Here is a 24,344-nt window from a genome sequence, read left to right on the forward strand (position 1 = left end):
TCCTCCTTTTTTGATATAAGTATAGACAGAAATAAAAATTAAAAAAACCTATAATTGAAACTCCCATTTGTTGCTCCTGTTAAGCTATAAATTAGTATTAGCGTTAAATAGTTAGCTGCTGCAGATTAGAAAAAGTTTTTAAAAAACAATGAATCATTGTATAATAAGTCACAGGTTAGTATGATTTTTTTTATTCATGAAAATGGTCAGAAAAAAACCCCACCTAAAACTTAATTTTCTATAGCTTTTTTTTGTATAAGCTAGCATTAGCACTATAGCACAGGTAGCTTCTAAAGAAAGATGGGAGGATAAAACGAAAATCATGAGCTATTTTACCATCTATTTTGTGAATTATAGCAGAAATGTAAAAATAAAACAACTAAATCTTCACTTGTTCCTGTTTAATGATGTTAGTGTTAGCACAACAGCACATTGAGCTGCTACAAAAAAAAGCAGTTAAAAGTCATCATCTTTAAGTTAGCATTAGCACTACAGCAGTTACTGGCTACAGAAAGTTAGAAAAATCTGTTCAAAAATATAACCAGTCATTGTCCTAGATTTCATAGATTATGATCCATTTTTCAGTTTAAAAATTTACAAAATTAACATCCAACACACACCTCAACCAAATCTCCATTATTGCTTCAGTCTATCTTGAAATTAGCATTAGCACTACAGCAAAGTTGGCTCTTACATGAAGTTTAAACGAGCAAATTAAACATCTATGTCATTATTTTTCATAGGAAAGTTTATAACCATTTTTTTACAACAAAAAGGCAGAATAAAAAGGAACGCCTGAAACTAAATATTGCCTTGTTTTCCTGTTCATGTAGAAGTTAGTCTTTGCATTACAGCACAGCTAGCTGCTGCAGGAAGTAAAGAAATTAGTCAAAGAAAATCAGATGAGCCAGTCCTAAAAGTCGTGGGATAGTGTCTGGTTTGTTGTCATAAAAATGTTCACAACCTTAATATAACAGCTGTACCTTTTTATAGCATTAGTGCTACAGCACAGCTAGGTGCAACAAGAAATCAGAAAAAGCTTCAAAATCCCACAGATTTTCCCAATATATTTTGTTACAAAAATGGACAGAATTTAAAGTCAAAGTTAGCATGACAGCACAGCTACCTGCTACAGGATGTCAGGAAAGTAGCAACTTAATAAACATGGGCCATGGTTTTAAAATAATTCAATTATTTGCAATCTGTTTGTTGGTTTCTGTCTTATAACTAATATATTATGTTCAGCAAGTTTTAGTAACATTGGACATTGATGAAATCTATGAGGTATGGTCCAAGTGCTCACATAGACTTGTGAAAAATTTAAACAACACCATGTGCTAATGACACAGTGCCAGAAAAGGTTTCTATGATTTTCTTAGTATTTTTATACATTAAAACATAAAGTATGTCTTTATGTCTATGAATAATTTAAACTTATGCATGTCAGCATTTCAAAACATCAATTCAAGAAGCTTTTTTTTTTTATTTGAAAGAATCTGGACAACTTTAACAGCCTTTAATAAAAATATTGTGCATCCAAATTTCATGAAACACGAAAACATGAACAAATGTTCACCTTGCAGCACAACTTAAAAGGGAATAAATTAGCAAATCAAATGTTAAACTCGGATGCAATTGCTGAGCTGAGAACATTGAGCAGAGATAGTTTGTGACACATTACAACATTCACCACAAGGCAGTTTTTTCCTGTTTGGGGAAATCTGCGGTTTGTCAGGACACCATAGGAGAACTGTGATCGTCTTTGTGAAGTCAAATGTTTCCTAAAAACACGTCACTCAGATTTCAGCATCTGAATAGTGTGCTCAAAGACGTATAACATAAAAGTAATCTTTACGAAAGTTTCCTTTCAGGCAGCTTAGGTCATGCAATTTCATCAATGTGCAGAAATTAACCTCTTGGTAACCAGCGTCTAAAACCACCTTCGTTTTATATCTTTTGGCAAAAATCACAGCTTATAGTGCAAAAAGTTAATGCATCAGATATTTCATATTATAATAAGCTAAATAACTCTTTGCTGTGATGCACAAACAAAACGTGCATTAGTGTTTTGCTCATGTGTCGACATAACTTTAGAAATGTTAAACAATCATGTTTTAGTTGCTACTTAAATTTTCATAGAATTTTCTTGGCTCTTCTTTTAATTCAAATACCATATTTTTACTAAGGTATATTCTTGCTAACAGACAAACTAAGATGAAAAACAATCCTGTAACAGTTTACTTTGTCTGACGTTGCAGTTTTTCTGTCATGAAACATGTATTTTGTAGCAACACGAGACCAGTGATGGCCAAGTGTCGTTTTTCTTCGTACATCCATGGCTGTCATGTGGCAGAAAATGTAGTGAACACCAACAATGTGAAGCTCTTGAATGTAAACACAAACCTTCCTCTTCTACTCTTGATATCAAGGCCTCGGTATCTTTTCATTGCAGTTTGATATTAGTGTATTCTGGTGGTTGATGACACAAAATGTCTGATCAGCTTACTCTGGAAACACTCAAAGAAAACTTCCACAACAGGCTTAAATATAAGTTGAATGGAAACTTCCTGAACATTAAACTGTCTTTATGGAGTTTCCGCTTCTTCAGTTATGCTTTCCGATTGTTTTAGACAGCAGCTTTAGAGAGGTTTGTTCCCCTGTGAGCTACTGAGAAGTGACCGTTTGATAAAACACAAGTAGCAAGTCTTTACATCTCTTAAAGCCTGGTATCCGTTTCAGAGCAGCAATCGTCCTTCCTCAGCTCCTTATGGCACAAAAGAAATAAACACCTTATAAAGATACAGATAGCAGTTTGGTTTCTCATGTGATTTTCTGTAGCCTTCCAGCACATTCAGGTTTGAATCCAGTCCAGAGAGGGTGGCTCTTCCCTTTCCCCTTTTCCTGGTGCTCAGATCAGTTGTTATGGCAACAGGTGTAAAAATACGAGTCTTTCTTCTGACCCAAGTCGACACCCGTTTCCTCTGGAGAAACAAACAGAAGTGATGTGAAAAAATAATTTCCTGGGACTCCTAAACTATCTCTTTTTGGATGCTTCAGCTTAGCACTTGACCAGTGAGTCAGGAATTCAGAAAGCTTTCCCGCTCACTTTATACCAGATAAAGATGACTCTATGATCTCCAGGAACTTTAAGACCCTTCAAATACCACTGGATCACAGCAAACTGGGTAAACCTAATTTCAGTGTATCTAACACGGTGTGCTGGCCTTAATACTCATCAAACAGGTGAGAGTTAGGAGTGCCTGCTCTGCACTGAGAGAACTATCTCTAGAAATTTTCCAAAATATATAACAGGGTTTTTATGAAAGTTTTCCACACCTTGACCATCAGTTTCAGCATTACTGAAGAGGAAGCACCATCAGTATTTTCGTCAACATAACAGCCTGGGAGGATGCAGGGGAAGGGATTTTCTGTACAGATGCTGCACACTGCCAGGTCGTGTCAGCTCGTGCACAAGAGTCTCTGAAACCTAAAGTTGCCTTTATTAAAGTCATTTTTTCCTCAACACTAAATACAGTATTAGAGGTTCTCTTTGACATTGTGACATATACGTTTAGCATCTAAACTACAGCCTGAAGAAGTCTCAACATCCTTCAATCAGCTGTAGGTGTAATTTGGAGGTGTGGGCACTTTTCACTGGCTACCAGCTCAATCCCAGAGGGAAACGATGTTACTAAAGTCGCTTAGTTTAGGTGTACTTTCCAAATATAGACAAATTTGAAACGAGAAATGGTAAATGGTCTGCACTTGTATAGCGCTTTATCAAGTCCGAGGACCCTAAAACGCTTACAGTACCATCAGACATCCACCAATTCACACACTGACAATGGTGAGCTACATTGCAGCTACAAATGCCCTGGGGCAGACTGATAGAAGCAGGGCTGCCAAACAATCGGCACCACCAGGCCCTCCAACACACCATCAGCAGGCAAGGCGGGTTAGGTGTTTTGCCCAAAGACACAATGACTGAGACAAACAGAGAGGAGCAAACCCCTATCACCTGAGCCACTGTCGCCCAGTCAGCCGCCGTCGATAATAACAGCTTTCCTTGTTGCTATGAGGCTCCTCCACGTTGCACGCAGGACCTAGATATGCTTCCACCGCTATGATAAACCACCATGATCTCACCAAGTAAGTTCTGTGCAAGCTCAGAACCGTCAGGGAACTTCTCGCACTCCATCACACATCTCGGAGAGTGAACTGTGTTCTAGATGGACCCTAGTAGACCTCTCCACGACCCTGCGGAAGCCTTAATCCAGCGTGAGGGGGCCCTAAGAAACCAGTTTGCGCTCAAAACGACACCGCTTTCAAATGAAAGTTTTATACCATAACTGAACCACTTTTATTACAAATAAATGACAAAACATCAGCTGGAGCATGACAGAACTTTACAACAATCAGAGGAAGAAAGTTGCTTTTATGTCGTTGCAATTTTTAAAACTCCAACACAACTCAAAACAAGGGAGCATCTAAGGAAAACTCTCACCTGTCATAAACTGGAAAGCAGTGCTGTTGTAATCCTCAGCTACTTTCTGGAACAGCTCATCTGGAAAACAGGAGGTGAGGAAAGTCTGTCATCCTCTATTAGATAGAGGTCAGGGCCTGTCTGAACAGGTCATAAAACCGGGATTCCTGTCAGGTTCTTTTTCATACCTTTTCACATTGTGAAATGTTTCTTCTTTTAAAAGAAAATATGAAATTCATGAAAATGTATATGTAGGTTGTATCACTCAGTAACTAACAGTAAGTTCGACAAAAATTCAAGTTGAAGCGTTACACTGAAAGAGAAATGGTTTCAGTTACACAAATAAATTTAAGAAGTGCTTTTTTATGTTGTCTTTTTTTGTCTTTTCTCCATACTTCCAGACCTGGAAAATAATAAGTGAAGGAAAACAATCCAGTTTTATTATTATCACTCTCTGCAGGGTTACTATCAATGCTGTCGGACAGCTATCACTTTAGGAAGCGAAGGCCATTTTCAAGCTAAACATATCCTTCACACTCGGGACTTAAACCACACCGTGACGTACATCTGATGCCTTCGGCAACCATCCTCTTGCCCTCATACGTCTGCCTCCTGGCTCTGTGGTGGTTTTAAAAAAACGGCCAAATCTCTTTTGTTTCTCAGCCTGCAACTTGCTTCTCCTACAGTAAAACATAGAAATAGCCAAAAATTCACTAAAAACCACCTAAAATTAGTGGCTCTCATTGAAATTTAGATTGTTGTTCAGTGTTTTTCACCGTGTACTGCAAAAACCAAAAATCAATGGGTGATGATTCTCTGTCAGTTCTCAATAAGGCAGCTTTATTTCAATGTTTTTGTTTTTAATAAGATGTCAAAAATCTCAAAATGAAACCTACTCATCCAGTTATTATTATATAAAAGCCACCATGTCCCTTTAGGAGAGTGTTATTAAACATCATCATCTCAGTGAATCTGACTGAATTGGTCATATTCTAACTGAGTCTTTATTTTTCAATCTAACAGCCAATAAAACGCCTCTAATCAGACAGCAGAACCGACCAGCAGTGTTCAGATGGAAGTAAAACTTACCCACATTTTTTCCTGTTTTACTGGAAGTCTCAAAATATTGTGCTCCGATCTCTGTGAACATGAACAGAAACAATTCATCAAAGTCAACCCAAAACCAATGAAAACAGGTCCTCCCTCTTATTCCTTAGGGTTAAATATTGGTGTTTTTCTGAAGATGCTCATAATAAGCCGAAGAACTTCTGAACAAAAATTGACATTTTTCAATGATAGCTTAGGACTTTGCAGAGTTCAACCATTTAATCACAGAGAGAACTCAAACCAGTCGTAGTGTTGAGGAGGTTTTCACTGATTTAAACTTAAAAATAGAAGTTCACTATAAATGTATGGTAAGTAAATCTACAGTGGTTGATCTTTAAATATGGAACAGAAGGACAGACTCATGGGTAGAAGGATGACAAAGATGGATGGACGGACTGAAAGAGAAACAGACTGATGGAAAAACCTATAGATGGTTGGATGACAGATGGACAGAAACCAGTGGATGGATGGATGGGACTGTAAGGCAATGGGATTGGAAATTACGTATTTTTCCATTAACCAGATGTGGAAAACACCAAAAATCCAATTCTCTACGTTCTCAGAAAGTGTTCGGACCTAAGGTCCTAACAAGAAATATTCTGTTTCCACGGATCACCTTCTGTAAAGTCCTGAGCGTCGTGGTAGTCAATCTGACGCAGACTCCGGTCTCCTTCGATCAGGTCGCTCTTAGTGCCGCACAGGTAGATCTTACAGAGCTGCAGGACGCCAAGCAAACCAAACCAAGAAATCTCATTTACTCATGAAAGACAGAATATTTAAAAACCATTTCATTTTGACTGTACAGTCAGCTCCAAATCATTACGGCCTACCCTAGTTCTTAAAAGCCAACAGTATTAAGGGATAAATCTTAGATTTCTCTATGTTAACAGAAAAATCTACATTAAACAAACAGCAGTAACAATGCATTCACCTGCAGCGAAGGAAACTTTCTTACCTCCTCGCAGTTCTGCAGCTCTTTCACCCAGAACTTAGCTCTCTGGAAGCTGCTGCTGTCAGTCAGATCTATGAGGCCAGAAACAAATACTTTTAGCTGCCTGAGGCGGTCAACTTGTCTCCACACAGGCTCTTCAATATGAAAGAAAATACATTCTTCATGTATAGCACTGGTTTAAAGAATGGGAGAAATTCAAACTACAGCAAAAGAAGGAAATTAAAGAAGAAGAGGAGCAGATGTAAAATAAGACATGACAGCATTGTGAGTAATCTTCAGGGACATTCCACGGGCTATTTGGGAAGCACAAAGTTCCCTGGTGTGCAGTGAAAAAACAAACATCTGCTTGTAGCTTTTGGGATTTTAACGGAAAAATTCAAAGTTTTTCCAGAACAGCCTGATAAATAGTCCAGTTCTTGGCTGTTGTACACCTTCTGAGAAGAGAGTCCTCCTCTCTGCAGCAGATGTTTACTCAACGTTAAATGCTCTGTTCCCGCTTTGCATTTCTCCAACATGCAACCTTTGCTTTTGGTTTTAATTGCCTGCATGCCTCCACACAATCCCACGGTTTTCATGTAGCCCACCACTTGCAGTGTTTTATGCCAAATGCATAGTTATAACAACAGAGTGGAGTTACTGGCCACCTCCTTAAACACGGTTATTCCACACAAGTGAATACTGATTCAGATTCGATACGGATTTGATTGGAAAACGAAGACACATTTACAGCACTGCTAGGAAAGTGTTAGAAAGTTTCAGAATATTGCAGCAGCATAACCTCACTGAATAATCCAACCTTCAATACGAGCGCCCTGGATCGGCCATTGGTTCTGGATCATCATCCTAATAAGAGACCCATTTTCTGGCAGATTTTATTTGAGCATTTCAAAGAGTCCATAATACCAGGAACTCTAACAAGGTTCCAAGGATATCTGAAGGAGAAACGGGCCCACAGCCTCACAGAACCTCCACTATACTTCATAGTGGGCTTGTGGTGCTCTCCGTATTTTTATCCTTTCTTCACATGGAACCGACCTGGAGTGTTTGTAGCAGAAAAACACTCAATCTTAGTCCCAGCTGAAGTCCCAGTAGTGTTAGGCAAACTTCACCCCTTTACATTTACGACAGAAAAGGATTTTCCTGGCATGACTCCCAAATTACCGGTCAGTGTTAAGGGTCGGCCTTTGGCTTTTGTTTTACCTCCCTAACTATTCTGCACACTGTGTGGTGGCAAGATAAACTTGGATTCCTTCGGTGTCACGTTGTATTACTACCCCAGAAAACAGGAAGTCATTAGTTCCAATTAAAAGTTCCTGAAAACGAACTTAAAAAGGAGCTTCACATGACAAAAATGCTTCTGTTGCATCATATCTGGCTCTTCTTTAGGAACAAATGCAATTATTGACTAAAACATTCATACTTAATGAGGCACAAAAAACTAAGCAAGAAGGAATGGAAAGCATCTTTAAGTTCCTCCTTCAAGTTCAACCAAATGTGGAAATCTAAAGTTTAGATTCTTAGGACAGACAGACAGAAGTAAAACTAACTATGCAACCCCTAGACCCAATACTTCCTACATCAGGATACTTTCTCATTTGTGCTCACACTCATAACCCGACTTTGCGCTGAGGAGTGATAACAGCAGATTTGCGTATCTAGGACCAGTTTGGTGTTTATATTTGTTCTGTCACTGTGCAACAGAGAGCGGAGATAACAGCAAACAGAGGCTCCATGTTGCCTTTTATCCTGCCGGATGCTCTGTAGAGAAAAAAGCCAAATGCTACCGGCTCACCAACAGTCCTACAGTCACAGAATGACATCTAGGAACTAGCTCGACTGTTTGCAGTGGGGTGGTTGATGAGAAATGAGCCCAGCAGCTCTTCGCAGGTCATTTGTGATGACTGTGTGGATTTACCGTAGCAGACCACGGCGGCCCGAGCTCCTCTGTAATAGATTCGGCTCATCGCCTCGTAACGCTCCGATCCAGCCGTGTCCTGTGTAGAAGAGGCAAAGAAGAGAGATGAGAAATTTAAGAAGAAACACAGCTCCATTTTTGTTATATTTTACACGACTGTAATCATGCATGATGTCAGATATGATCTCAGAGTTTATCTCTATAAAACGGAGCTGAAGCACTCATGGCTGTGTGATCCTCTACAGTTTTAAACTGAATAAAGCCCCAATGTCCTTTCAGGAGTGGTTTAAAATGAAGCAGCAGCAACAACGGCTGCTCATGCTGCTCTTGTTCATTCTTCACTCATATTTCCTCTTTATGGACTGAGATCATTTACTATAAGCTGTGGTGACATTTCAAAAACCCAGCTTCTGAGCTGATGGACAGATCAGATGTGCCTTGAAAAGTGCCTTGAGCTCTTCTCAAAGAAGAATGAACAAACATTTTCATCTCCAGATGCTCAAAGCTGGCAGACAAACTCTGAAAGGCTGATAGCTGTAATTGCATCATTGCAGTCATTTTCCTCACACTTTACAACTATATACATATATAAAATCCCAAGGAGTGCTTTGATTGTTGTAGTTGTAACTTGACAAAATGTGTAAAAGTTGAAGAGTTATGAAAACTTTGGCAAGTCACTTTAACAAAGAACCTAAGTACCCTCAAAGGGAAAATAGGCAACAAAGTTTGAATCTTTTTATGCACCAAACTTTTTAAGTCAAATATTTGGTATCACTACAGTTTCATTTTCCTTTCCATGTATGGTCACTTTGGGCTTGTACAGCGAAATGCCAAATTCATGACATAAGCCAGATCTACGAGAAACAAATCTAAAAACATGGGAACAAACTGCGTGGCTGCAACAAGCTGCAAGTAACAACATGCCCACAGATTCTATTTATTGTTGTTTCTTTGCCAAGTTACGTGTTGCATGTGCAGAAAACGACGGTTTGTTAGGAAAGCAACAAATACCATTTGTCTGAAATGATTACATACAAGAAAGGCTGGGGGAAAAACAAGCCAGAATCCAAAGATGAAAATTAAAAGTCCTACAGAAAGCCTGAAAAACTATTCATTTATACTAAATTGAAGGTTTATTAGACATTCTGACTGTCAGAAATAAAATGTATCTCCAACAAATTTGCCTTTATTAAAGCATTATATCAATGAAAAATTCCTGACAGGAAGTTCCAGATGGCTTCTGTCATATTTGGGGGACAGGGAACTTGTTAAAATCCTGCTCTGACCTCATGAAAGTCCACATCTATAAGTTCTGGGCGTCTCCAACTCACCCATATTCCCAGAGTAATCACTTTGTCTCCAACTTGGATTGGTTTGGCAACAAAGGCCGCACCGATGGTCTGTAAGAGGAGAGAAAAAGAGCCGTTAAATACGAGACAATGGTGGATGGAAACAGTCCTGCAGGCTCTTGGAGCTCTCGGCCTGAACTCCTACAGGCTGCAGACTAAATGGACATGAATGGGAGCTCAGATCTAACTGAGATGCATCAGGCCGTTAATCAATCCTGCAATCAGCTTGTTTTCAATAAAGAAGCTTTTCATGTCCTACGCAAGTCTGATCATGTGATTTGTTGTTGAAAATTGTACTAATCACAGCTATTACATCACAGGGAAACACATTAAATAACTGCCAAAGTATTGGTTACTGTAAAAGAGGGCAAAAGCACTTGATAGTCTTCACCACTGGTCCTCAGGACCCGTTGTCCTGCATGTTTTAGGTGTTTCCCTGCTGCTACACACCTGAATCAAAAGGCTGGATTACTTCCTGAGTATGTCATGAAGTTATGAAAAGGCCATTTGTTTGATTTAAGTGTTTTGGATCGGGACGCTTTTAAAAGTTCCAGGGAAATAGATCTCGGAGACAGGAGTTGGACGCCCCTGTGCAAACACCTCAACAGTTTGTTGCCAATATGCGCCATTATAGCCGGGTCTGTCCAAAGCACCGTGATCCAGTTAAAGTTCCAATACAGTTTAGCATAGTAAACACTGCTGGGACTTTTTATTTAACATTTCTGCAAAAATACATTGAGGTTTGTGGCTGTAACGTGTCAGCTGATCTATGAACAACTTGATCTGGTATGACCATTTCTGAAAGGAGTCATTTATGGAAAAACGTACAGTGTGTTTATCTGGGGAAAACTTTAGTGCTACCGATGGTCAGCCTGTAATAATAAAGTTATAAAAGGCCCCAGGACATGCTGTTTCTCAGATTATAGAACATGCGGCAGCACATTATTAGGCTAGGCATTTGTTTTAATTTACTACTTAGGTGCTAATGAAACATTCACGAGTAACAACAAACCCAAGCCTAAATAGCGAAACACGGCAAATACAACATTATTAAAGGTTTACCCTGGGTGAAAAGGCATGAGTCGCGAGTTAAGGAGTCATTCATATCAAGGATTTCAATTGATTTCAACACAACAAGCTGTGCCAAAAACCAACCACACTCACTCTTATATTTGCACAAAGGTCAGGCATGAAGAAAGAGCCTTCATGTTAAGATCTAAACAAAAATGCTTCTCTAATGGCTAAATGAACTGTGACCCAACAATCACTGAGTTTCTATTTGAGCGTTTGGTGATGTGACCGACCACAGATCGGAGAACCCGCCTCAGGCCAAAAACTTTTATCCAGGCGGCACAGAGGGAGGAAATCAGCGACAGATCTGATTTGGAGATTGCAGCAAAGCAGTTGACACTCACGTTCTGGTAGGGGCCGACTAAGAAGCGATGATGAACGTATCGCTCCACCAGACTTGTCTTTCCTACGCTCTCCTTTCCCAGCATCACCACTTTGGCGTCCACGCGCATGGCGCTCATGGTGACGGGGCGGCAAACAGTTGTTAATCAGGTCGTCACCAGGCTGCTGAGTGTGCTGCAGGAAGAAAAGGACAAGTAAACACAGTGAGGTCCATTCATGACATAACTGGACTTGTGGAGTTTCATTCTGACTTTATTTAATACTTCAGTTTAACTTGTTTTTACTTTAGGTAACCATTGCTGAGAGCATCAGAACACCATAGTTCCAGTTTTAAAAGCTGCTACATACCGCAGGAAGAAGAAAGCATTTAAATCAGTAAGGAGGGAAAATGTGATGTCCTGCTGTGGCAGTGACACTAATGTTGTTTTGTTGCTTCTATAGTTTCAGATTTTATTTTTCAAACATGTTTGTTTCAAATATTAAAGAAACCAACAGACTGAATCAGTTTTAGAGGCTTTTGCATACAAGCACACTTATGTGAAGAGCCAGTATATAAACTGAAGACTCTTTACCTTAAAACCTCCTAATATTGACTCTGATGAGCTGGATTTAACTACAGGGCCAAGTCTTGACTGGTGCTGATCCACTCTTGAGTCGATCTTCAGGAGCTGGCTTCTGTTTCTCCACCAGCTTTTGTTTTTTAAAAAAACACTGGTTCCCAGAGCGTGAAGACCTGGAGAGTTTTACGGCTACACGTCCACAGCTTCAACGTTCTGATCTTTGAGCTTCACTTTTGTCTTGTGATGGGGTGCTCCATAATGATGGAAAATATACAGATTCAAATTGTTCATGGACTGTGTCGAGGTTGTTATTGGTGGATGTTTAGATCCTTAGCAGTGTTCTTGGGCAGAACTGGGAGAAAGCAAGCTCCTTTGGATCAGAAGAAACCCCTAATGTAGATTTTGTCAGGATGATTCACGCAGCACTCATGGTAGCTCTCACCGCTTTTTCTAAAGACACATTTTCAAGATGTCCCAACCGATCACGGGACTTCATCAGCAGAAATAACTTTGCAGAAGTCTTTCTTTGACTTCCTGCATAACCTTGGTCTGTTCTTGATGTTTTCTTGGACAGAAGTGGCTTCTTTGCTGCCCTTCTTTCCACAAGGCCGTTAATCCACAGTCTTCTTAGCACTCTGTGAGGAGACGCACTCACTCCCACCAGCTGCCATTATTGAGCAAGCTCTGCACTGGAGGCAACACAATTCTGTAGCTTACTCCACAGGAGTTGTTGGACATCCATCTTTACTATGACTGCCCTGAAATTCTTTATGAAAAGGAAGACTGTTCTTTCAGGTAGAATATTCTTGGCTTTCATTACGTTTGAGGGAATACTGATGGCAAGGAATGGCAGCTAACCCTTGCTAACAAAAGAAGACAATGAGCTGATGTAAATTTCTGCTGCTTGGATTAAAGGGATTTCAGCCGCGATTGTTCTTGCTTGGGATATAAGGATCCAGAAATGTAGTCAAACCTGATTTTGAGCTACGGCAAACATCAAAAACGGCTTTCTGTTAAAAAGGAAAGTTATTAGGTATTTCAAAAACTCTGTACCAAAATCTAAATGTTGTGTGGGTTGTCACTGCAAAGACTGAAGCAACAAAGTTTGTTAATACTTGTGTTACTGCCAAGACTTTAGAGAGCTATTAATAGATGAGGTGGAAAATGAAAGCACAAAGAGGGATGTCAAAAAATATATTTAAAAGACACTTAATAGAATCAAATGATTTAATCCCTTGATCTGCCATAAGAGTGCAACTAAATTATATTTTAATGAAAAAAGTTTCACTGGACACCATTTGTCATGTCAGACAAATTACAATTTAGATGACGAGGGTTTGGAAAATAAAAAAAAAAACACAAATCAGAGTGATCTGAATAAAAAAGCAATAAAACAGGGCAAAATTCCAGGTTAAACCAGACTCACATTTCCAGAGTTCTCAAAGTTTTTGCAGCAAATTTTGAACGTATTAATAAGAAATTCACTTTTAACCTATGAAAAATACTTCTATAGTGGTCAGCCTTTAATTATGGAAACTGGCTTGGCTGGGCTGGCTGGAAATAGTATCATTTTTCCATGCTATTTCATGTCTAGAAATCACTTTAAGTAAATTACACGCCTCTTCCAACTGTATAGAAATCCCGATAAAAGTATCAGAGGCCATAAAAATGACGTAATTTAACTTTAAGCTTAACCAACGAACCTAAGTTCAACAAAGTCTCAAAGTCCCAGACAAGGGACAAACTGAAAATGAAGAAATAAACGCGGATTTTAAAAACTATTTAATAATCCTAATACCTACATTACTGACAGTATACAGTAATGAGAAAATATTCCTTCTCTTGTGTCTGAGGTATATCCATCTTCCTGTGAGCTCAGCGGGACAAACATGACACATCCAAAAACCACCAGCAGAGCCCTGACCTAACCGCTCACCAGGCTTCAATTCTCAGCTAGCAGAGCTAACCTAACCCCCGTTAACAACCGCTGGGGAAATAACTTACCTGCTTGATAGCTTTATTCAGCCAATCGCTCTCAACATCTCATCATGTCCGTCTTCAAGCAGGGAGCCAAACCTCTTCTTATACCCGCCTACCAGACCCGTTTGACGGCCGACACGGTGTCCAGCAGCTGGCTCGTCATCTCTGTCCCGCAGCGGGTGGAGGAGCCTCAGCTGGAGGTGGTAGGGTACTGGATGGCGGCGGAAACAAAACTAGCTCCGCTGTTGCGCAGTGAGTGAATTTACAGAGCAGTCGTCAGAGAGGGAACGTTACAGAAACGGTTGGACACAACTCCGTGGTCTGACAGATTTCCGTTTAGATTGCGAAACGTTTGTGTCTGAGATGGGGAAAGGTCTCCCCGCTGAGCTTTGTTTGTTTAGGTAGGAACTAATGAGCGGACACTGCTGGTTTCCAGAAACAGGAAGTGGCCGAGTTGTCAGGGACATTCACCGGATGCCACAAAGATTACATTTTGTCTTTAAATACTAAAACGTACTACTGTTTATTGGAACGTCCGTGTGGTTTTTTATTTTATTTTATTATTTCTTGTAAAATTAATTTAATGTGTTTTGTAAGTTAGAAGCTATGAAGCAAAAAATACCTTCACGTATATTTTCTACTTCAAAATGAATTAAAAAGCAATTACTGTTTGAACGTCGAAATATTTTTAAAATGAATTATTCGTCACATTGTGAGCGTTCCTCAACTAGGCTTTGGAAAACCCGTACCACATATGGAAAAGTGACGCCATGCCCGGGATCTATTCATGCTTCATTGCTCCATGAAGTTAGAACCTAGTAGTTAGAAACCTTTGCGTCTCTTTGCGTGGTCTGCAATTATAGCTGTACCAATTACTGAAAAATGACATGAATAAGCCACACCATGAACATATGGAAAAGGGTTAACGTAAAGGTTAGGAGTAGAGGTGCAAAATGAAAAGACCACTCAAGACATTGTATTTGTTTTGAGTGTTTTAATGAATTAATACAGAGTAGAACTTTGTCTTGACCCAAAGAAAATATGATATGATAGAGTGCCAACAGAAATGAGGTACTGTAGGGGGGAAGTTAGGCATTGCAGAGAAGTGAGTGTGGAGCAGGACATTTACAAGGACAGAGAGAGTGTGTTGAGGTGTGTGGTAGATTTGAATATCAGACAAATATAACCTGATTAAATACAATTTTTAAATAGTGATTTTATTTGTTAAAGGAAGAGAGCTTTCAAACCGGCTTGTCCCCTTTTGAAAATGTCATTACCACTTAAATCTAGTAATTAGTTGTGCAAACCCTTAGCAGCAAGAGCTGCCATCAAGCATGTGATAACTGGAATTCATTCTTCTACATCACTGTGGAATTTTGGCCCACACTTATTTTCAGAATTGTTTTAAATCAGCCACTGTGGAGGGTTTTCATGCATGAACAACCTGTTTAATGTCATGCCACAGCATATCACTCAGATTTAAGTCCAAATACTGACTAGGCAACTCCATAACCTTCATTTAGGTTGATTTAAACAATTCAGAGGTGGACTTGCTGGTGTGCTTTGAATCATTGTCCCAGTGAATGACCCTAAGCAGGCTTGAAATGAAGGTCATAAAAAATGGAAGGATATTCTCTTAGAAATTTCTGCAACAGAGCAGAATTCATGGTTTCATCAATTGCCAACAGAATCATTACACCTCCACCGTCATGTTTGACTGTTGGTATAATATTCTTTTTCTGAAAGGCTATGTTAGTTTTACACCACATCTAATGGGACGGGAACCTTTCAAAAAGTTCCACCTTTGTCTCATCAGTCCACAGAATATTTACCCAAATTTTTGGGGATCAACAAGATCTTTTCTTAACAAAGGTGTCAACTTTGGCTTCTTAATGGAAATCAGAGGTTTTGGCTTTTAAAACTCTCTCATGAATGCCATTTTTCCCCAGTCTCTGTCCTATTTTTGAATCATTATTGCTGACCTTAACAGAGGCAAGAGATTCTCACTGTGGTTCACTGGAATCCCAAAGCCTTAGAAATGGCTTTGTTACCCTTTCCATCCAGACATACAGGGGTTGGACAATGAAAGTGAAACACCTGGTTTTAGACCACAATAATTTATTAGTATGGTGTAGGGCCTCCTTTTGCGGCCAATACAGCATCAATTAATCTTGGGAATGACATATACAAGTCCTGCACAGTGGTCAGAGGGATTTTAAGCCATTCTTCTTGCAGGATAGTGGCCAGGTAGCTACGTGATACTGGTGGAGGAAAACGTTTCCTGACTCGCTCCTCCAAAACACCCCAAAGTGGCTCAATAATATTTAGATCTGGTGACTGTGCAGGCCATGGGAGATGTTCAACTTCACTTTCATGTTCATCAAACCAATCTTTCACCAGTCTTGCTGTGTGTATTGGTGCATTGTCATCCTGATACACGGCACCGCCTTCAGGATACAATGTTTGAACCATTGGATGCACATGGTCCTCAAGAATGGTTCGGTAGTCCTTGGCAGTGACGCGCCCATCTAGCACAAGTATTGGGCCAAGGGAATGCCATGATATGGCAGCACAAACCATCACTGATCCACCCCCATGCTTCACTCTGGGCATGCAACAGTCTGGGTGGTACGCTTCTTTGGGGCTTCTCCACACCGTAACTCTCTCGGATGTGGGGAAAACAGTAAAGGTGGACTCATCAGAGAACAATACATGTTTCACATTGTCCACAGCCCAAGATTTGCGCTCCTTGCACCATTGAAACCGACGTTTGGCATTGGCATGAGTGACCAAAGGTTTGGCTATAGCAGCCCGGCCGTGTATATTGACCCTGTGGAGCTCCCGACGGACAGTTCTGGTGGAAACAGGAGAGTTGAGGTGCACATTTAATCCTGCCTTGATTTGGGCAGCCGTGGTTTTATATTTTTTAGATACAATCCGGGTTAGCACCCGAACATCCCTTTCAGACAGCTTCCTCTTGCGTCCACAGTTAATCCTGTTGGATGTTGTTCGTCCTTCTTGGTGGTATGCTGACATTACCCTGGATACCGTGGCTCTTGATACATCACAAAGACTTGCTGTCTTGGTCACAGATGCACCAGCAAGACGTGCACCAACAATTTGTCCTCTTTTGAACTCTGGTATGTCACCCATAATGTTGTGTGCATTTCAATATTTTGAGTAAAACTGTGCTCTTACCCTGCTAATTGAACCTTCACACTCTGGTCTTACTGGTGCAATGTGCAATCAATGAAGACTGGCTACCAGGCTGGTCCAGTTTAGCCATGAAACCTCCCACACTAAAATGACAGGTGTTTCAGTTTCATTGTCCAACCCCTGTATATCATCCAGTTTATTTCACATCTGTTGCTTTATGAAAACTTTTAGCATGCTTATGCTGTCAGACTGGTTTGATTTAAATAGTTAATTTTGTAAATACTCTTGATTAATCAGAGTCAATATAAAATTGAACAAGGCTAGTCAATTAAACTTAGATAATAATAATAATAATATATTGTTAATATTATTATTATTATTATACACATCAGGGAAACGAGATTAGAGTTTCACATCCGCCCCAAAAGTAATTAAACTAGGTACAGTTTAATTACTGTAACTTAAATTAGATTTAAATAAGGGCACTGGTATATTTAGGTTGTAAATCAAGGTCAGTTTAAATGCATTTTAACTACTCTGTCTTTTCTAGTGTTTCCACTTTTAAACAGCAAATAATGTTCATTTTGTCCAATGATATTCATTATTAATACCAAACTACAGGATCATATAAAATCTAAGATATTGTATATAAAATTATTGATTCAACTAAACTGAAAGTACATTTTAATTCTTCTTTCTCAGTTAACAGTAAAGCTAACTTGCCACCCACAATATGGCGGACGCACTGACGTATCGTTTACTGCCAAACGAGAAAAAGCGTCTTTACTCTTCTATACCCGTTTTTTGACACTCCTAATTTGATTGGACTAAAGATTGAACAGGTGGGGCCAATACTGAACAATGATTGGTCAATTCTTCATTATATGTAGTTGACTGAGAGACGCAGACTAGCAAGACGGGAGAAAGACGCCAACATGGCTGAAGCAGAGGATAGCGGAGTTACTCCAGGAGGACTTCTTCAGGAAATCTTCACGTCCCCGCTGAACCTCACCTTGCTAAGCCTCTGCTTGTACTTGCTGTATAAAATCTTCCGCGGAGACAGGCCGCCGGCGCTGGACGAGATGGAGACATCTTTGCCTAAAATGAAAAAGAGGGATTTTACTCTGGCAGAGTTGAAGCCCTACGATGGAGTGGAGAATCCGCGGATTCTCATGGCCGTTAACGGGAAAGTATTCGATGTGACCCGAGGCAAGAAGTTCTACGGACCAGGTAAATGTTCCTAACAGCTTCTGTTTCCTACACCTTTTTAAAATGTAAGCTGGCGTGAAGGGACAATGAGTTGTTCACGAAGTTTTAGCAACGGAATAAATTCACCAAAACTTTAAGTTGGCTTTGTTTTTTTTTCGGTCGTTTGCTTTAGTTTGGCGGCTGGAATGTGGCGTCACACCCCTCTCAGTTTATCTTAGCAGAGGGGCTGTGGCTGCCTTTTAACCAGAGATCGTCTATAAAAAAGTTGATTTCTCCTTCCAAAAAAAAAAAAAACATGGACCGCCACAGAGCTGAAGGGGCATTTACACTAATTGCTCTGCTTAGTTTATATTTGTTTAGCTCTCCATTTGTCTTTTATTGTTGTCATTATATTTGTATTATATGAATGGGTTGAATTGACTATAAATACGTTGAATTTATTTTAATTTGAGGCTTTGCTTAGGAGAAATCACACTCTTCAATTTGTCTGTGCGTGTAACAAATAAATCCTGACCTGATATAAATGTAAAGAAATTGTTTTTTAATTGCATTACTATCCAGGTGCTCACTTAAGTATCATCTTGGCCAACTTTTACAGGAGCATTTTGGAAATCAAATAGTTGCACCTCCTGGTTTTTATCTTATCTCAGAAGGTAACCTCTGCTGTTTGTAACCTCTGACCAACTGGCTCTCATACAATACTCCCAACACCAACTTCCAAAGTCTGGAATCCTGGATTTTAATTCTCAATTCTAGAAGGGGATCAGTGTTACATTTGACAGCACATGTGGCCCTGAAATGTGTTTTAAAAAAAAAAAAAAAAAAAGTCAAATAGCTTTTGCCTTGAAGCTTTGATTGGAAATGATTTCACTTAAGCATGTTACAGTGATGAATCAAAACTGATCCCAAGGTCCCCATGTGCAAACATGCTACCGTTAAAGGGATTTCTACAGAACAGTTTTAACTAGATTTGTAAGCAGCAAGCTGTGCCTGTCCTTCCTGTTAAACTGACCTCCTCAGTGGCAGCTGTCCCGGCCAACGTTGTCTCTTCCATGATGAAGGGTTCATTGCCCATGAACACCAGCTGCTGAAACAGCACAGATGTGGTCCTTTAAAATTGGACAGTCAGCTTTTAAACTTAACATACCATCATTACTAAATGAAATATTTAATTTGAGTGAAGGTAAATAAAATTAAATACTTCAGATTATACATTGCCTGGGATAAAGATCTCAGAAAATGAGAGCCTTGATTGAAAGTACTATAGTTTGGCACAAGGGTTCAAGTCCCAGCCTGTTGACCTTTGTTGGATTTCTTCCCCCTATCTTTCCACCACATTTCCTGTCAGTTCACACTGAAAATAAAGGCAACTAGTACCACAAAAAAACCCAATGGTTTCAATGTGGCTCATAATAAAATTTATTTAGTTTAAAACAGAAAGGCAACTCCTGCTAAAATAATATAACGCTGATTATCACAGTTATGGTTTAAATAATATTTAAACCATGTATTTATTGTTTTGATTTTCATACACCTAGAGTTAATCAAAGCATAACTTAATTTAGTTGAAGTTATCAGGTTCTAATGATGCAGAGTACACCTTTTTGCAGTTATCCTAATTAGCTGGGTAATTAGTAGTGCTATCTGCTGATGTGACCAGCAATCAGCAGTCTAACAGACATACTGCTTGTAGCTTGCTAGCTAAACTGTTACGAAACAAGGAGTGATGGATGGTGCTCCTTTTAATTTTCACGGCATGACTACCTTTGTCTTTTAGACCGAGTATGTCTTTTTGAAAGCCAGAGAAAAGAGTTATTCTTTTTTTTTTTTTTTTAGCTTTCTTTTAGCTAGCTGACCAGCAGTGTGGAGTAACAAGTAGGGGTGGGGCAGTACTATGTAGAATATGTCCCATTCTGGTCATTATAGGAAGGTCTTTAAGCCGTAAGAACATTATGATAAGAAAAACTTGTAGTTTTGAAATGGTAACTTTTGAAAAACCGACCTATCCTTGATTCGCAAAGCTGGAAGCTTCCATTGCTTAACACGACAAGTTTACACAGCATTGCTTTAAAAATAATGCTTGCAATGTTACTTTGTTGTTTCTACCACCCCCTAGTGTTCAGTCTGCACTGAGCTCTGCAGATAAAACTAGAAACATTTTCAAGCTGACACAAGAGAAAAGCTATGATGGGCAGTTTTCATCCAAACTTTAAAAATTGTCTAAAAATAATGCTCAAAATATTCTAAAATGACTATAAATGAATGTTTCTGGAGCAGTCTTAATTTATTTTCACACGCTTAGATCAGAAGATTTTTTTTTTTTTTTCTGTAAGAAAAATATTAAATCCTAGCTGGCAATAAGCATCAGTATTTAATAAATAAAATAATAAATAATAAACCATGTTCAAATAGAAGCACAGAAACACAGCTCTCGACTGAACTGGTTCTAAGCCATAACCTTTTTTTAGTACTTTAGGTTAAAGGTCAAAGATACAAGATGCAATGTTCTAACCAGACTGAGCTTTTAAAAGTGATGTCGCTCTAAGATCTATAGCGTAGATCTATATCGTAGATCTATATCTCTGTTTTTGACTGCAAGATAAGAACCCCTGAGGGATGTTTCTGTTTTGTGCCTCTTTCTCTCTTTCCTGCTTGTTTCCTGGAAGTCAAGCCCAGACCTTCAGTAGAGGATGAACTTTTTTTTTTTTTTGAGGAGTTATGAGGCTGAATCCTCTGTGGGAATGTGTTTTGCCCTGTAGACTTACCTGTGAATAAAAATAAATCTTAAGGTGACCAAAATAATGGTATTAAAATAAAACTGACCTGGCACTTGAGTTAAATATGAATTCCTGCAACCCGAATCCATTTTTTCCTTCGGTTCAACTCAGGTGGGACCAGACTTCTGTGAATAACTGATGGGGTTTATAAATTACATTTTAGTGTGCTGTTTCTGCAAAGGGTTCACCTCATGTGCTGCTCTTCTTTGTTGTCTTACAGAGGGTCCATACGGGGTGTTCGCAGGCAGAGATGCATCCAGAGGTTTGGCGACCTTCTGTCTGGACAAGGAGGCCCTCAAGGACGAATACGATGACCTGTCGGACCTGAACTCCATGCAGCAGGAGAGCGTGTCTGAGTGGGAATCTCAGTTCACTGGTTGGTTCAGATATATAATACTGTCTGACATATATGTTTTCCATATGTAGCTTTCTAAGCTCTTGAAAGTTTCTTTCCTTGCTGGCTGACTGCTTATGTTGGTGACCTTCAGGGGATTCTGGCCCTGTTAAAGTCATTTAATATTAAGTATTTGTTGAAACCGTCTCAATCTAATAAATGCATTTTTTTACAACACAGGCTTGTGCTTTGCATACTCTGTTCATGTTCTCCTTCATTGTTTTTAAATATCAACCGGTTCTGTACAGCTTAGTGTTTTAACTTCATACATCCTATTTAATGTGTAACACTGAATGTTCAAGAACCACCTTGAGGAACACCTTAACTGCAAACATTGCCCTGACTGGCTCTGGGTCTCTGTTGTTAAAATATTTTAATATCCCAGACAAGTTGCCATGTTTTATTAAAATATAGACTTGAGGCCAATAACAGGTCAGGAACTGAGTGTAACGACTTCTATGGCAGCCTCCGTTTGGGCGCCTGATCAGATACTTGGCATCTGATCCTGACATCCTCACCATCCTCTGATCAATAAGTCACTGATCTCAGATCTGTGACTTTTTAGAATAAGGAATGAACAAGTGTTGTAGTGTCTTAGAAATTGTAACTTCCTGCAGCTTTGGACTGATGCAACCCTATATAATTTATTGCCAGTTCCTTAAAGAGCTGCACAATGCAGCAAAGACAAGTTTGACAAGTTCTTGGTTTACTGTACATGAACTGAAGGATGATGAACCCTAACATCTTGATGCTTCTTTGGTCTCCTGTCATCCACTTTGCTTTGTTTTTCTTTTTTCTAAGAGGGGATTGAATAAAAGTGTTCTAGGTCAAATCTTAAACCAAACACTCTTCAAGAATAACTCTTGTGAAACAGAAAAAATGGGAGTAAATTCATCTTTGTGAATCCACGTAAAATGCCATCTCAAGGTGTTTTACAAGACAAACGGGTCCAATACTTGACCCAATTCAGATCAATCCATTTCTTTCCAACACAGTCCAGTCATGTAGTCACATTCCAGCGGTTCAGTTCAGTCCAAACTAGAAGGCAACATAATCAGCTTTAGTTCATTGTATCATGCTAGCTGGTAAAGTCTTATCTACACAGGGAAACTCAGCTGATTGCATTCAGTGATTGACTTTGCAGCAATCCCTCATCCTGAGGAAGCATGTGGCGACAGTGGAGAGGAACCACTGCTTTTCAACTGGAAGAAACCTCCATCAGAACAATACTTGGGATGAGAGAGACTGGATGGGGGCCAAAAGGACAGGAAGGAGGAAAGAAACAGACAGACACAGAGTTATTCAGTGGGAAAAAATTAATAATGTTAATGGCAGCAACAGCCCCAATAAAGGCCGTGCCCATAGTTGGTCATGTGATCTGATTTTAAATGTTCAATTACAAGCTTCTAATTTATTTTCCCATCATTCTGTGTTGCAGTTAAGTACGACTACATCGGCAAGCTTCTGAAACCAGGAGAGGAGCCGACTGAATACACCGACGATGAGGAGGGAAAAGACAAGAAGACGGAATGAAGGTCAAAGTGACAGAGAGGGGAAAAATGAGAGATGCCTTAACATTTGTAGTCTGAAACCTTCGGTCTGCTTTTAGGGATGTTCTCAGAAAACCTTTCCATTTTCGCCACACATCCTTTAACTTTTGGACCAATCACAGCATTTAGCTTTATCTCCATTTATTATAGGGCATTAACGGTTAAATATCCTGCACTCTGACGTGGAGCTGCTTAGAAAGACGGAGAAGCAAACATTGATCAACCAGTTCCCGAACTACTGTACGCAGCAGCGGACTCTTAGATTGATTGGCTGTACGATAACGTGCACGGGGCGGGGCGGTATAGTTAAACTTCTCAGATAAGTTAAACACCACAAGTTTAAATATCGAGTGAGATTCTGGGGGTAGGGGATGAATCACACATTCGGCTGTATATCTGGGGTAAGGGGATGAAATCTGTTTTATCTGAACTCCAAGCAGAATTATCCAAACTAAAAGCTTTAAGAGGCTGTTTGGGGTCTTTGGATCGTTCCAGTTTTCAGAGTCTAGATTCCTGATGAGAGCTTTTTAAAGGACTGATTCTGTAAATATATTTCCACAGTTAAGAGGATAAATATTCTGGAAGTCTACAGGTAGATAGATGGTAGACAGTTTAATAAAAACTGAAATCAAAGGTTTTTAAAATATACCAATTATCTGGATTTTGTTTTTTGTACATGATGATAAAATTGCTCCATTATCTGAACTGAATCTGTTAATTTGGGGAGTGTTATAAACTGTCCTCTTCTTCAAGGCTCTAAATTATCAGGATTTTCTGCTGTTTTCTCTGCAGTGTCTTGATAATGTGAAACATGTTAAAATGCAAACCCTTCTTTTCTTTTTACTGTTTAGTACTAAACAATGTTGAGTGTCCTGATTAAAATCTAATCGTTTCTCCTGCAGGACTTTTGATAAACGAATGTTTTAAATATCCAACTCTAAAGATCAAACTCATTCTTCTGACTGCTCTGCTTATGTTTCTGTTTCCATTATTTTTAACACTAAAATCAGGAGCCGGAAACGCCTCCAGACTGATCTCCAACCAGCCAGGTTTAGTGTTTTTATCCCCAGATAAGCAGCATGAAACCCCGAGTTAACGGCTATTTACTGAAGGCGTTTCTGACGAGCTTCCTCCATTAACTCAACATTTAAACTGTAAACCTGAATTGTATTTTTCTGGCTCTGACCACTGTTTTGCTCATTGTCTTTTATGCCTTTAATTTGCTATAAAATGAAGGAACATTTTTGAGTATGTATGTATAAAATACTTGGGTCATACTGTCATAATCTCTGAATTATATTTTGATTTAATAAAGAAAAGTATGAAATGAGCACCCGGAAGCCTTTATTTGAATTTTCTAAGTAGAAATAAACTTAAATGTTTGTTGAGCAGACTTGAAATATTCTGTTCTTCCTTTTACCATAACTAAAGTGAAATTTACAGTTTTTACAAGTTTTTCATTATTTCAGTAGGACCATAGCTGCTCTATAAATTAATGT

General features: G+C 39.2%; 2 protein-coding genes across 4 annotated transcripts; one reads left to right on the top strand and one right to left on the bottom strand.

Annotated features, from left to right (window-relative positions):
* Positions 1–1,463: 1,463 nt before the first annotated feature.
* rab24 (RAB24, member RAS oncogene family) lies at positions 1,464–14,197 on the bottom strand. Of its 3 annotated transcripts, XR_007040305.1 has the most exons (10): positions 13,784–14,197; positions 11,222–11,393; positions 9,789–9,857; positions 8,458–8,536; positions 6,546–6,613; positions 6,207–6,306; positions 5,573–5,623; positions 5,049–5,163; positions 4,505–4,564; positions 2,910–2,981 (listed from the first exon to the last, which is right to left on the bottom strand). XR_007040305.1 is itself a non-coding variant. In XM_047379193.1 (9 exons), exons 2-8 carry the CDS (start codon positions 11,336–11,338, stop codon positions 4,544–4,546), a joined length of 501 nt encoding a protein of 166 aa, XP_047235149.1. In that variant the 5' UTR covers positions 11,339–11,393; positions 13,784–14,193; the 3' UTR covers positions 1,464–2,981; positions 4,505–4,543. The 3 variants fall into 3 exon arrangements, 2 of the variants coding, with proteins under 2 accessions (XP_047235149.1, XP_047235148.1); XM_047379193.1 differs by lacking the exon at positions 5,049–5,163 and having other exon boundaries at positions 1,464–2,981; positions 5,577–5,623; positions 13,784–14,193; XM_047379192.1 differs by lacking the exon at positions 5,049–5,163 and having other exon boundaries at positions 1,464–2,981; positions 13,784–14,190.
* Positions 14,198–17,812: 3,615 nt separating this feature from the next.
* pgrmc1 (progesterone receptor membrane component 1) lies at positions 17,813–24,175 on the top strand. The gene is made up of 3 exons (XM_047379194.1): positions 17,813–18,145; positions 21,122–21,277; positions 22,734–24,175. Exons 1-3 carry the CDS (start codon positions 17,851–17,853, stop codon positions 22,826–22,828), a joined length of 546 nt encoding a protein of 181 aa, XP_047235150.1. The 5' UTR covers positions 17,813–17,850; the 3' UTR covers positions 22,829–24,175.
* Positions 24,176–24,344: the final 169 nt, after the last annotated feature.

This window comes from Girardinichthys multiradiatus, chromosome 11 (assembly GCF_021462225.1).
Source record: "Girardinichthys multiradiatus isolate DD_20200921_A chromosome 11, DD_fGirMul_XY1, whole genome shotgun sequence".
Lineage (NCBI taxonomy): Eukaryota > Metazoa > Chordata > Actinopteri > Cyprinodontiformes > Goodeidae > Girardinichthys > Girardinichthys multiradiatus.